The sequence below is a fragment of the Cherax quadricarinatus genome, chromosome 21 (assembly GCF_038502225.1).
Source record: "Cherax quadricarinatus isolate ZL_2023a chromosome 21, ASM3850222v1, whole genome shotgun sequence".
Taxonomy (NCBI): Eukaryota; Metazoa; Arthropoda; class Malacostraca; order Decapoda; family Parastacidae; genus Cherax; species Cherax quadricarinatus.
Window position 1 is genome coordinate 2,372,318 of NC_091312.1, and position 15,362 is coordinate 2,387,679.

At 42.6% G+C, this 15,362-nt stretch overlaps 1 protein-coding gene across 3 annotated transcripts in view; it reads right to left on the reverse strand.

The window, feature by feature from the left end:
- The window catches only part of LOC128689058 (protein OS-9), a 162,888-nt gene that overhangs the window by 114,399 nt on the left and 33,127 nt on the right, over nucleotides 1–15,362 (reverse strand). For 2 of the 3 annotated variants that reach the window (XM_070087110.1, XM_070087108.1), the window contains 2 exons: nucleotides 12,538–12,735; nucleotides 12,021–12,125 (listed from right to left, as the gene is read on the reverse strand). In XM_070087110.1, the coding sequence (XP_069943211.1) occupies nucleotides 12,021–12,125; nucleotides 12,538–12,735 (303 nt within the window). The remainder of the gene's footprint in view (nucleotides 1–12,020; nucleotides 12,126–12,537; nucleotides 12,736–15,362) is intronic. The other variant, XM_070087109.1, reaches the window with a different exon arrangement.

The window sequence follows — 15,362 nt, forward strand, 5'->3', positions numbered from 1 at the left end:
CGCATACCGGGTTTTGTATCGGGAAGCGAGGCAAATTTTCTGCGATATAATGCATCGATTACCGGATTTATCGGATACCGATAGCATCGCGAACCGGGGGTCCACTTACCCTGTTCATGTCTTGACAGACCAGGCTCCACTGATACCTTTATTCAAGAACAAACAACCTACTGGAAGGTTAGCCAGATGGACCTTGACTATCCAAGAGTTCAATCCTACCTTTGAACACTTACCTGGCAAGTCAAATGTAGTCGCGGATGCTTTATCGCGACACGTTAGTATAGTAACTGCACACCCTCCATTTACTGCCGAGGATGTAAAGAATGCTCAACGAACAGATCCCATGTGGTCTGGAGTGATTCGATTCCTGTTCCAGGAAGATCCTATTCTGACTGTGAAGCCACCAGCACCCATCAGTGACTGTCATGAACCAAGAATTACTGTATCGAACAGCCGAGTTGGGTACCCCTAGCAGAAGTGTATACCAGTTAGTAATTCCACAGTCAACTACTAGCAAACCGTGGGAAAGAGTTGCGCTAGATTTGCTAACTAATTTCCAATGTTCCCTCCAGGGCAACAAACATCTGTGTGCTATGGTAGACCATTTCACCAGATATTGTGAGTTAGTTCCTATTGCAGATAAGACTGCAGATACAATAGCTAAAGCATTTAAAGAATGCATTATCTGCAGGCATACCACCCCTAAGTCCCTAGTAACAGATAATGGAGGTGAATTCTGTAATGAGATTCTTGAAAATTGGTGTACCTTGTACAAGATCTCTAAATCCACCATTGTTCCTCATCATCCTGCCAGCAATGGGTCAGCAGAGCGAACCAATAAGAAAGTACTTGATGTCTTGAAAGCCACTATCAATCCCTACAGTGAAATTTGGGATGAAGTTATACCTGATGTGCAGTGTGCTATAAATTCTGCTTACAATGTTTCTATAGGTGACACTCCACATTATGCATTGTATGGTGTAGATAAACGTTTGCCTTATGAGTTGCTATATTCTAATCCGAAACCAAATTACAACCCTGATGATTTCATAGCAACTAGTACCAGCTTAGCTCAAAGCGTTTCTAGAAGAATCTGTGAAACACTTCATAAATCAACAGCAGAATTTACAAGAGTCGCAAACACTCGAGCAAAGCAGTCCAAAATCAAAGTAGGTTCGAGAGTTATGCTGACTAACTTTAACAAAATGTCTGCAATGCCTAAGCTTGATCAAAAGTTTGTTGGTCCTTATCGAGTAGTTGAACAAATCACTGGCAATAAGTATAAGGTTAGAGAAATTAGTACTGGTCAGTATAAAGAATCACATTTAGATCATATGAAGTTAGCATGTGATGATAATGATGTTCGAACCCAGACTAATGTGACAGACTCTTACAATCCTCCTGATCCTGTACTCTCTACCTCTAATACTCAGTCAGACAATCAGCCTGAATGTCATTATTCCCTACGTACACGACAGGTATTGAGAAATCCTCAAGTATCATTTGTAACTACCAATTCAGATCTGCCTCAAATACGGCATGAGTTAGCCAGTGCAACAGAGTTTGATCCTCCCAGAGATGACACCCATTCTGCATATGTCAATCTCACCCTAGCAGAGTTGGGGTTAAATGTAAATAACCTGTATTGATGAATAACTGCAGTATCAACTTATTAAAAATCAAGAGTTTTTTCGCGTGTTCACGTTCTCTCCAAATTCTGAGATTTAGCAGTCTAGATTTGAGTGCACCAAGTCTGCCTTTTCTGTTAAACACTTCTTTCTTTGTACATATCCTTCCTCAGAATCCGTAGATCACATGAATACAGATCAATCGATCAAATTTTTTTTTATCACTTCTATTGTGTAATCCCAATGTTCAGTCTCATTTGATGAGTTGTGCTATATCATACCTCGTAATGCATTACAGTGTCATTACAGTAAGTTTCATTACATATTCGTTACAGTAAGTTTCATTATAGTCAAGTACGTTAGCTTCCATTCCAATATTCTACTTATGTATGTTATAATGTTTAATTGTTGTGTACTTTGACACTGTATAGAATCAGCCCAAGCCTGCCATCTCTAGTTTGTATTAGCTGTATGTTGGGATGACATACGTTAGCGTCGCCGAGCTCTCAGTAGTATCAGTTCCCAGTAGTACCAGTTACCAGTAACCAGTAGTATGACTCACTACCGTCTGCGTGAATCACTGACTGTTATTCATGTTGCTGCTGACCTTAGCATGTTTTGAATGCTGCTCACCCTTAGGACCCAATTCATGAGTCAGTCTTAAGATAGGGAGCAGAGGCAGGGTGGGCCTGTGCTTCCCATATTTTCCGTTATAATTATATGTACTAACCAGCCTATGCGAGTGTTCCTACCCAATTCACGTTTCGAACCCCCACATGACATGTCTATCTCTGTCTATCTCTGTCTCTATCTGTCTTTGTCTATCTGTCTCCGTATCTCTTTCAATCTGTCTCTCTCTATCTGTCTATCTCTGTCTCACAGGTACACATTAATACAAGTATACATAGCGTAAATTACCTAGGATAACCCAAATAATCCAGACAAAGTGCCATACTCTGCTTGAAGATGTGAGTAAAGGTGATGATGCAGTCTTGTGGCTCTCTCCGAGACAGAGCTAAACAGATAGACAGGGAGCTTGACAGACAAATAGACAGAAATGTTTGTGTACCAACGAAAACAAAGTGAGAGCGATGCTCATCAAATATCACCTCTATTCTTTTCTTATCAGCTGCACCCTCCCCCACCCTCGTGTATGCTCATCAAACATCAGCTCTTATCAGTTGTTATCTCATCTTATCATGTCACTGTCAGGGGTGGACTTGGTTTGTCATGCTTCAAGGGAACTTATTATTACATATTATTATTACATATTAATATTTCTTCTTCTTCTTCTTCTTCTTCTACTACTCCTCCTCCTCCATCTCCTCCTCCTCCCCATCCATCTCCTCCTCCTCCCCATACATCTCCTCCTCCTCCCCATCCATCTCCTCCTCCTCCCCATCCATCTCCTCCTCCTCCCCATCCATCTCCTCCTCCTCCATCTCCTCCTCCTCCATCTCCTCCTCCTCCATCTCCTCCTCCTCCATCACCTCCTCCTCCATCACCTCCTCCTCCATCACCTCCTCCTCCTCCTCCTCCATCACCTCCTCCATCTCCATCTCCTCCTCCTCCTCCATCTCCTCCTCCTCCTCCATCTCCTCCTCCTCCTCCATCTCCTCCTTCATCTCCATCTCCTCCATCTCCATCTTCTCCTTCATCTCCATCTCCTCCATCTCCATCTCCTCCTCCATCTCCTCCTCCCCATCCATCTCCTCCTCCTCCTCACCATCCATCTCCTCCTCCCCATCAATCTCCTCCCCCTCCCCATCCATCTCCTCCTCCTCCCCATCCATCTCCTCCTTCTCCCCATCCATCTCCTCCTTCTCCCCATCCTCCTCCTTCTCCCCATCCATCTCCTCCTCCTCCCCATCCATCTCCTCCTCCTCCCCATCCATCTCCTCCTCCTCCCCATCCATCTCCTCCTCCTCCCCATCCATCTCCTCCTCCTCACCATCCATCTCCTCCTCCTCACCATCCATCTCCTCCTCCCCATCCATCTCCTCCTCCTCCCCATCCATCTCCTCCTCCTCCCCATCCATCTCCTCCTCCTCTCCTCCCCATCCATCTCCTCCTCCTCCTCCCCATCTATCTCCTCCTTCTCACCATCCATCTCCTCCTTCTCCCCATCCATCTCCTCCTTCTCCCCATCCATCTCCTCCTTCTCCCCATCCATCTCCTCCCCATCCATCTCCTCCTTCTCACCATCCATCTCCTCCTTCTCACCATCCATCTCCTCCTTCTCACCATCCATCTCCTCCTTCTCACCATCCATCTCCTCCTTCTCCCCATCCATCTCCTCCTCCTCCCCATCCATCTCCTCCTTCTCCCCATCCATCTCCTCCTTCTCCCCATCCATCTCCTCCTCTTTCTCCTCCTCCTCCTCATTGTTATTATCTACTTCCACACATCCAAAACATTGCTGGGACATGTACTTTGTATATATTCCAAGACAATAGTAAATGGCTAAGGCAGTTGTAAATGTCCACCTGTCAGTGTGTTTGTGACAATCTGAGTACAATTTCAGTACCTAATACTAGTGTCAGAACAAAGATTGGTTATAAAATGACAAGAACTACTACAAACTGTAATTATCAGAACATAAAAATTACAGAAAAATATGAAAAATAGAAAAAAAAGGTATATGTACAACACTTCTGCAAGCGGCAGGACTCGATGTTACTGTCACATGAGCATCAGGGCCAGTACTTACCGAGATATAAGCCATCAAAGTTGGTGCTAAATGATGAGGTGCCGGCAACATGGAGCACTGCCGCTTGCAGAAGTAATAAACATTTATAATTTTTTCCAATTCTTTTCTATTTTTTGTTGTTTTCATGTTATAATAATAATGTTTTCTTACAGAGCATTTGATTTCATAGCCAATTCTTGTTAAGACACAAATGTTTGGTACTGAAATAGTAATTATACTGTCACAAACACACATGTTCACACTGATAAATGAATTTGTACACCTGGTTCAATCACATACAGTGGACCCCCGGTTAACGATATTTTTTCAATCCAGAAGTATGTTCAGGTGCCAGTACTGACCGAATTTGTTCCCATAAGGAATATTGTGAAGTAGATTAGTCCATTTCAGACCCCCAAACATTCACGTACAAACGCACTTACATAAATACACTTACATAATTGGTCGCATTCGGAGGTGATCGTTATGCGGGGGTCCACTGTACTATTGTTTACATATATATACAAGGTATTTACAGGTTCCATTTATGTTTCTAGAAGTCCACCACTGTATGATACTCCAAGAAGCATGGATTCATACAGAGTGCCACCCCACATTGCTGACACATGTATCGTGTGTCTTTTCGCACTTGGGGTCACTGTGTAGTGTAAGCACACACACAACACTTCTTCTGAGAGTACTTCTTCTTTGGAGTAGATGGTAATGGTATCAGGCAATGACAGTTAGGGATTATTCAGTCGTGCACTTCCCTCTCTTCTTGTGGGGCGACAGGTATTAGTGTGGTACCATACTTTTTCGCTAGATGACATCGAGGGTGAATTCCGCATATCATTGTAGCTTCCCAGTCTTTACTTCGTACATGTTGAAGCCATTGAGCATTGTAATGTCTACAAGGTGGAAAAACACCTTCACATACCACTTGCAACTCCTACACAGTCAACAAACCCTATCATCATGTCACACTTATCGGCTACTCGCATATTGTTCGTATAGTCGATGACAGCAGCTGGCTTTACAATAGGTTCATGGCTGAACCTGCTCAGTCTGTCTGTTTGTACCATCTCATTTGTGTGGACAGTTGACAGCAATGTCACGTCCCATTTGTCATGCCACGTCAGTGCCATCATGTCATTGGCATGAAACGATTCCATTAGACTTGCTCCAGTGAACTTTGGCATGCATTTTCTACTACTTCTCACTGTTCCACATATATCAGTATTGTTCACACGTAAGAAATCAGCAAGCATGGGGCTTGTATACCAGTTGTCTGTGAACACTGCATGACCCTTGCCAAGGTATGGCTCCATCATCTAGCGAACAACATCACCAGAAATGCCCAGCATGCACCTTGTATTGTCAAGTGTCTTTTTCCCTGTGTACATAATGACATCCAACACAATACCAGTCTCACAGTCACACAAAGAGTTTTATACCAAAGCGACTGCATTTGCTTGTTATATATTGTTTGAATGACAGTCATCCCTTGAACAGTATCAAGGACTCATCAATAACAATGTTCTTGAATGGATAAAAGTAGGCATTGAATTTGTGTTTCAGATACAAACAATTCCTGGATTTTGTATAGGAGGTCATTTCGGTTTGGCGTATTCCTGTCTGCAAAGTGCAACATTCATAGCAACAGAGTGAATCTGTTGCAGGGAAGGAGGTCACTGAAGACTGGATGAAGACAGATGAAGTGGTCTGTGGACCAGTAGTTTGCTATATTGTTCTTATATGTGTGTGGCATAAGCATGATAGTCCCAAGGAATAAATACATTTCAGCCACAGTCATATATCTTTCCACCAGCGCAGACGTGACAATTCTGAAACATCTGTGTGGTCCATTGTATACTGGTAGTACATGTTGGTCTGGGTAACAATCAGGTTCATTATCAGCTCATCAAAGAATTGAAAATAGTCTAACTCTGTAGACTCATTTGTGATGGGACAGTGTGGCATAATGCCACTTCCACTGGCATCAAAACTGAAAGGATGTGGCACGAATGGTGTACTGTCTGTCCAGTTCCATTCGCGATCAGATGGTGCAGGGTGGACCTATGGCATGGGGCATGGGGGAGCAGGAAGGGGGACAGGAGTGGAGGCAGCACATAGTTGAGAGGGTGCCAGGCGGTCCTTTGTCTGCCCACCCACCACGCCATGAGGTCCAGGCAACATGCCACCTCCCTCTTCCTCCATCCCAGCATATTCTCCTTCATGATCACTATCACTGTCAGTGGCTGGGGTTTTGGATTGTGACCTCTCATGACCCTTGCCACCAACTACATATGGCACACTGCCTGATCGTAGGTTACGAAGCCTAAAAGTACATTTCACTGGGAAAAAATGATAATCACTTTCACTCAAGGAATCGTCTATAGGCATAAAATCGATTTCATCATCGTCACTTATATCACTTTCACTATCGTCAGCACCATAACGCTTGGAAAATGATAATTTCCTCTTGCTGAGTTGCCTCTGTGTAGTAACACTAGCAACCCCAAAGGTGCTGGGCTGAGGTCTGGTATGGCCACACTGTCCACACTGGCCATCCCAGAAGTGCTGGGCTGAGGGGTCTGGTATGGCCACACTGTCCACACTGGCCACCCCAGAGGTGATGGGCTGAGGGTCATCTGGGTTGTCATCAATATTTTCACTAATTCCTTGATCATTAGTGGCCATATCACTGTCAAATCCACTAAACTCGCCTTCTGTTTCACTCTCCAAAAATAGTAGTGTGTTAATACGATGAGCTGTGAGTGAATCACGAGGGTTTGCCATGATGTTGACCCAAGATGGAGCTGAAAGTAACTGGTTCTACCATGTGATACCCTAGCATCACCGATTTTTTTCGTAGTGCACAGACCCATTCTCTCATGTCTTTACGACTCAGGCCTATTGCGCCAAATTTGAAGGGATGAAAAATAAAATTTTTTTTTTTTTTTTTCAACAAGTCGGCCGTCTCCCACCGAGGCAGGGTGACCCAAAAAAGAAAGAAAATCCCCAAAAAGAAAATACTTTCATCATCATTCAACACTTTCACCACACTCGCACATTATCACTGTTTTTGCAGAGGTGCTCAGAATACAACAGTCTAGAAGCATACACATATAAAGATACACAAACATATCCCTCCAAACTGCCAATATCCCAAAACCCCTCCTTTAAAGTGCAGGCATTGTACTTCCCATTTCCAGGACTCAAGTCCGACTATATGAAAATAAAATGTTGATATATATTCAGAGCGCTCTGCATGTGCACGTATATCTACATGTGGACAGTTTGAGGGTTAATGACTAATGAAATAGATAAACAAACATTTAAATAAAAATTTAAAATCACATTTACATACCTTTATTGAAGACTCTTGTTGGCATATGAAAGACAGGGAGGAGAGAGGGAGGACTTATTATTGTTTGGAAGGGGAATCCCCTTCCATAAAGACTTTAGGTACCAAGTCGTTATCCGGTGTTACTTCCCTTCTTTGTTTTTTAATGGAACTAGGACCAGCTTGAGAGTCACTGGACCCCTGTTGTACAAAAAAACTCCAGAGGTTTGTTTCCAGCGTCTGGCATTTGTCTGAAATGAGACATGGTTTTGTCACTAAACATGTTGCAGAGATGGCTTGTTTCAGCTTGCTCAGGGTGATATTTCTCAGCAAAAGCTTGCACCCTACTTCACACTGCACAAATCTCCTTAATCTCTGAAGAAGGAACCTCCTTCCCTCCCTCTTCCTCTGAAGCAAGCTCCTCGGCTGTGATCTGTTGCTATTCCAGATGAAGGTCTTGCAGCTCTTCAGTGGTTAGCTCTTCCCTGTGGTCCTCCACCAACTCTTCCACATCCTGGCCAAGCACCTCCAACCCCATGGTTAATTATGCAGCAGTAGCACTCAATCAACAAGCACAAAAAACAATGGATTACTGTGAAATGTTTGGATGAACGAGCAGGGTAATGTTCACTCGAAAAGAAACATAACCAGACTGACTCACAACACATGCACGGGATGTTTTGTGTGGGAATGGGCAGGCACGGGCAGGCACGGGCAGGCGGACAGGTCTGGTATGGCAGCCGAAACTCAAGATACTGTTCAAAACTCAAAGACAAAATTTAGGCAAAAAGTGACCAAAACTCTAAATGGCTGAAACTTGGAGCGGCCAAAACTCAAGATTCCACTGTATAGCCCCAGGCCATCAATTGACTCGTTAGTCATTGACCTCTACATTGACATTAACAAGAAACAGCCCTTCTGAGAAAACATAGCCAATCAAAGCCATACAAACAATAGCTACCTCGCACACACAGACACAAGCGCGTGTGCGCACCTGGTCACCTCTGACCTTATGGTTTGGTTATTTACCTTTAAACTGACACTAACCAGAAATAGTAAAGTCAAGTTATTCAAAGGGAGAGAGGGTGGGGGCACCCTTTCTTTCTATTTTCTGAGGCCCTTCCACACACACTATTTGTTAATTCCTTTTATTAAACTAATTTTTTTATTATTACATTTTGTTATAAATGAAGTCTTTCATCTGGGGGGCCCCTCTGGCAGAGGGGCCCAGGGTAGATGCCCCCTTATAAATCCAGCCCTGCCTTTAATAAGAGTGCAGTAAATTAATAATGTATAATAAAATATAAACATTACTTAACTCACACTAACATCACATCCATTAAAACCTACTCATCTCTATTCACTAACACATTCACACAAGCCTGCTGGATGCTTAAGCCCCAATAACTCAAAGTTTCTTTTATCCTCCTCCTCCTCCTAATCATTCCTGTGATGACCCCTATCCCTCCTATCTTAACCCTTTACCGGGCAGGACCGGACCAATTTATACATTTTTTATACACCATCATAAGAAAAGAGGACACATGCTTCACGAAGTGCTTAACGCTAACATTACAAGACTTCCATCTTCTGGAAGAGAATGTCTAACTTATCATTCCATTCCTCAAACCCCATGCTTTTGTAGACAGAATTAACCCTTTCAGGGTTGGTGCCATACTAGTACACATAAATTCTAGCATCCTCAAATCAAGCAGGAAAAGGCTGGTAGTCCTGGATGTGGGAGAATGGGTCTCCATGGTCAGTGTGCACGGTATAAAAATATAAAAAAATCAGGGACCCAGTGGTGCATTGTGGGAAAGCCATTTTATTACACCTTGTTCACCATGTCTAGCGGTAAGATACTCCTCACTCCTCGGCTAATTGGGGCTCTTTTGTTCCCATGTGATAGTTCAAACACAGATGGAAGTGTCAGTGAAGATGAATTTCATGGTTCTGAGGAGTTTGTGACCGAAAGCAATGCCCAAGAAACCAACCTGAAGGAAGGAAGAAGGAAGGAAGGAAGGAAGGAAGGAAGGAAGGTAAAAGAAAGGGAGGAAAGAAGGAAGAGATGAGAGGAAGGAAGGAAGAGATGAGAGGAAGGAAGGAAGAAAGGAAGAGATGAGAGGGAGGAGGGAAGGAAGAAAGGAGGGAAGGAAGAAAGGAGGGAAGGAAGGAAGGAAAGAAGGAAAGAAAGAAGGAAGGAAAGGAATGAGACTGTCAACCTAGGATAACTCAAAAAATTCAGACAGTGACTTATTTCCATGTGGGTTGGCGAGGTGGGGAGGAAGGGATGGGTGTTGACAGGCAGTGAGGGTGGCGAGTGGTGGTGTTATTTGTCATTGTGACACTAATTATGCCCGTGACTCAGCATATTTACAAATCCACCCCACACAACAACTAAAAGCTTTACAGAAGCTGTAGCAGTTCTGCGAAGTGTCCAGTGACTATGTGTATATATGTGATAGAAAAATTGTAATAAACAACATTTCTTATTGTTGGTTGTGTAGCGGGCTAGCTGAGGGATTTTCAAGGATAGCTCCTGGTCAAAGAGGCTGACCAGGTCCCTACTTAACAGAACTCAGTGTGAATGCTTTGAGAAGATACCAGAGCAGCGAACGGACATCCCAGTGCATCGTTTCAGCGTAAATAGTTGAAGTGTTGTGCAGAAGGTTTGGTGTTGTTGAGTCAGGACCAGTCAGTGCCTCCCCCCTCTCAGCTGGGGGGGAGGGGGAGGGCATGTGTAGTAAACAGTGACCCTCTCATAATGCCTCACCCCTGCGCGTCTCCCCCGCCTCACCCACCCAACTCCCAGCGCCACCCCATCTATAGAGGGTACTTCTCCCCTAACCCACGATGTCAGCGATGGCACTGCAGGGAGTGCTGGGCTCACAGGAACTTCCACTACAGGGACAGCATCATGGAGTTCGACCGCGAGGCAGCTGTCAGGTGTCATAGGCAGTGTGTACTTCAACATCCGTGCACACGAGAGCCTGGGATCTTCAGTCAACTTGGCGTCCACCAGGACGTTGCCATGTCCCTAGGGGAGCTCTCCATCGGGCTGTTAACGGAGTCGCTGGCTTCTTGGACCTCCTGGGGAGGGTCGATGGTGCTCGTGCAAGCAGCAGATCCCGGGGCAACTTGCTGCTGTTTGCAATGGCTGTCTGCCGAGGAGAGACAGGCACCTAGCAACATCTGTTGTTGGGGCAATGGATGAATTCCCTGCTATGTTTGTTAACTGCTCATTACTCTGTAATTTGTCTATGATTGTAATCATGTGATAACGTGTTTATCATTCATTACCTTTGAAACTTGTCATGATTCTGACCAGCTCTACCTGGAGCTCATTACCTTTGTAACTTGGTCATGATTATGACCAGATCTAGTTCATTACCTTTGTAACTTGCTCAGTTATCAAAACTTTGGAGTCCAGTCCCTGGACCAATTATGTACCTCTGTAATCTTTTGACTACCGCCCACAGGATGGGTATGGGGTGCATAATAAACATATTAAACTAACTAACTGGTTTGTGTAAACATGTTTTGTAAACAATATAATAACTGTGCAGTTATTGTGTAGCACACAACAAGTAAATATACATTCAATATACCTTATATTGGTCTCACAAGCCAGAAATGTTACTTGAAGGAGGGAAGGAAGGAGTGGAAGGAGGGAAGGAAGGAGTGGAAGGAGGGAAGGAAGGAGTGGAAGGAGGGAAGGAAGGAGTGGAAGGAAGGAAGGAAGGAAGGAAGGAAGGAAGGAGGGAGGGAGGGAGGGAAGAAAGGAGGGAGGGAGGGAAGGCAGGAAGGAGGGAAGGCAGGAAGGAGGGAAGGCAGGAAGGAGGGAAGGAAGGAAGGAGAATAAGTAGGTAGGAAGAGATGAGAGGAAGGAGGAGAGAAGGTAGGTAGGAAGAGATGAGAGGATGGAATGAAGGAGGGAAAGGAAGGAAGGTAGGTGTGTGGGGAGGAAGGGATGTGTTGTGGAAGGCAGTGAGGTTAGTGAGTGGTGGTATGATGCATCATTGTGACACGACACACCGGTGACTCAGCATATTTACAAGTCCACCCCCACACAACTACAAGCTTTCAGAACCTCTTGTAGTTATAGGAACCTGCCCAGTGACTATATGAGTATATTTATGATAGAAAAATAGTAATAAACATTTTTTATTGTTGGTTTGTGTAAACATGGTTTGTAAACAATATAATGACAGCAAAGTTTGTGCAGTTATTGTGTAGTATACAATGAGTTAATATATACCAAATAGTCTTTATATTGGTCTCAGAGGCCATAAAAGTTACTTCAAATAATAAAATAAAAAATAAAAGAAAAAAGTAGAAAAACAAAATAAACTATTACCGGGTGACTGGCAGTCGGCGATGTTGCCGTATGCGGTTCAATTTCTGTCAACTTCACGCCTCCATATCTCGGTAAGTATTGATGGCAAAAGTTTTTTTGTTTAGCCTATAAAATTTAGAAAAAAAAAAAAACTATCTTTTCATAAGAAATTTTTTTTTTTTTCGAATATTTACTGACCCTGAGAACAGGTTTGGGGGAGGGCCTGCCGACCCTGAAAGGGTTAAAGGGTGCTTACAAGCATTCTGAAGGGCAAATATAAAGGCCTGGTTCAATAAAAGTGGACTATAACAAGTATTTCTGAAAATGTATTTTGAAAATAATGTGAAATGTTATGAAGCATCCAATGCATAAGCCTTATGTGCAAAAGTTCATTTTGGTTTCCTGTTTGATATAATGTACAATACAATGTTTTACCAGATTTTGTTATGGGAGGAACTAGGTAAAGAAAATTTTTTTTTTTAGTAAATAAAGTAACCTTTGCAGAAAACTAAAGAATAAATAATGATACACAATTTACCTGATTCATAAACATTTTTCCAAGTTGCTTTAGTCGTCGCTGCAGCTTGGAAAAATGATCTCTTTTCGTTGATTTTGATGCCTGTCGCGCTGCCTCTGTTTCCTTTACAACTTCTTCCTCACTGACATCATCATCATCATCATCAATATCACTGACATCATCCAATTCATCCTCTTCAGTTAGATACGACTCCCCAGACTAAAAAATCAGGCAAGCAGAAGATAAGGAGCAATACAGATAAAACACCTATGTAACATGTAATGATTCTTTGTTTTTGCTTTTAACACACTGCTCTTCTCTCTCTATGAAAAGTAACTGAAAAAAGTGAAAGCACATTCACCATTATTCATTTAATTGCTGTACTGCCAAACACATGCTAACATCATAACTCCAACAGCTCTCCAAACTGTATTTCACACCTCCATGACTGGAATCCGGATAACCAGTTTCCCCAAATCCCTTTATAAATGTTACCTTGCTCACACATCAAATCACACAAACCACTTGCCTTCCCTCACTCCAATCTAAGACATCCTACTGGATGTTTAAACTACTCCCTCCAATCCCTACCCCTCCCTCCCTCCACTTCAATTTATATACCCTCCTAGTCATCTTATAAACTGCTATCTTGTAACAGTTTGTATAATAGAAAAATATAAGTAAAATAACAAGTACAAAGTTTTCATTGTTAAGATTTCGTCAACAAACTTACATAATAGAAAATATATCCTTTTGCAATGAGTAAGAAATAAAAAAAATTCTGCATGGTGGTGATAATTTTTTTTCAACACGTCAGCCATCTCCCACCAAGGCAGGGTAAGCAAAAAAAGGAACATTCTCACCATCATTCACATGTAATCACTGTCTTTGCAGAGGCATTCAGATACAACAGTTTACATGTCACTCCAAACAGCCATTATCCCAAACCCCTCCTTTAACCCTTTGACTGTTGCAGCCCCCAATCCTGAGGTGTCTCCTGGTGTCTCAAAATTTAAAAAAAAAAATTATTTTTTTCTTATGAAATAATAGAGAATCTTTTCCCAATTGTAAAGACACCAAAAAAACGAAATTTGATGGAAAACTGACGGAGTTACGCTCTCGCGAAGTTAGCGACCTCGGCGATATTTACAAATCGGCAATTTCGCCCACTTTGAGCCCTATTTTCGGCTAATTCCATTATTCCAGTCAACCAAACTCACAGCTATTTCGTCAGAACTCCATTTTTTCCATCGATTGAGTACAAGAAACTGCCCATTTACCGATTTCAACTACCCAATAACATGGTCAGAAATTTGCAATTTGGCCAATTTCACGAAAATTAAAAAATATGACAATTTCAAAATATGGACCAGAATGAACAATGCAGACATTCCTGGCTCTAAAATAACATTTTCTTTGTTCATCAGTCATGTCTCCAGGCCCCTGTGATATTACTCTTACTTTTTATTTTGAAATTTTATTCAAACAAAAAATAGAAGATTTACTGTTATGCAGACTACTGCAATACTGTAATAATTGTAAAAATTACATCAACCCATTCATGACAGCATATCAGAATGGCTATTTGGACATTTATTGGACAATGACATCATTTGTTTACTTTTGAACATCGGCAAAAATCAAACATTTCCCGTACTTTGTGCTCCATTTCCAGGTTCTTTTTATAGTAAAATTAATCAAAATCACCTCTATTTCTATAATATAGTTTCCATTCTATCAAATGAGACCAAGAAAACGAGAATACAGCCACAAATACTATACGAAAATAGACCACAAAGTCGGCATTTTAATTAAAAAAAACGGTCGGAGTTTTTTTTTCTCATTATGCACTGCGTGCTCCAGGATTTTTTTTATATGGTGCACACTGACCACACAAACCCATTCTCTCACATGTGGGCCTACCAGCTTTCTCCTGCCTGATTTGAAGCCGCTAGAATTTATGAGTATATATACGTCAAACACGGTACCTCGTAAACGTATATATACGGCCGCGACAGTCAAAGGGTTAAGTGCAGGCATTGTATTGCCCACCTCCAGAACTCAAGTCCGGCTAACCGGTTTCCCTGAATCCCTTCACAAAATATTACCCTACTCACACTCCAACAGCTCATCAACTCCCAAAACCCATTCGTCTCCTTTCACTCCTATCTAACATGCTCACACATGCCTGCTGTATGTCCAAGCCCCTTGCACACAAAACCTCTTTTACCCCCTCCCTGCATCCTTTTCTAGGACATCCCCTACCCCTCCTCCCCTCCACTACATATTTATATACCCTCCAAGTCATCTTATTTTGCTCCATCCTCTCTAAATGACCAAACTATCTCAACAATCCCTCTTCAGCCATTTGAATAATACTTTTAATAACTCCACACCTCCTCCTAATTTCCACACTATGAATTCTATGCATAATATTTACACTACACACTGCCCTTAGACATGATATCTCCACTGTCTCCAGCCTCCTTTTTGCTGCAGCATTTATAATCCATGTTTCGCACCCATATAGGAGTGTTCGTTACTCTCATACAATCCCTTCTCTGCCTGCATGCATAATGTTCTTTGTCTCCACAGATACCTCAATGCACCACCCACCCTTTTTTCTTCATAATTTCTATGGTTTACCTTGTCCTTCATAAACCCATCCGCTGAAAAGTCTACTCCCAAATATCTGAACACATTCACTTCTTCTATACTCCCTCCCTCCAATGTGATATCCAATTTTTCTTTTCCTAACTTGTTTGATGCCCTTATCACCTTACTCTTATCTATGCCTGGTCACAGACCGAGCCGTGGGGGCATTGACCCCCGGAACTCTCTCCAGG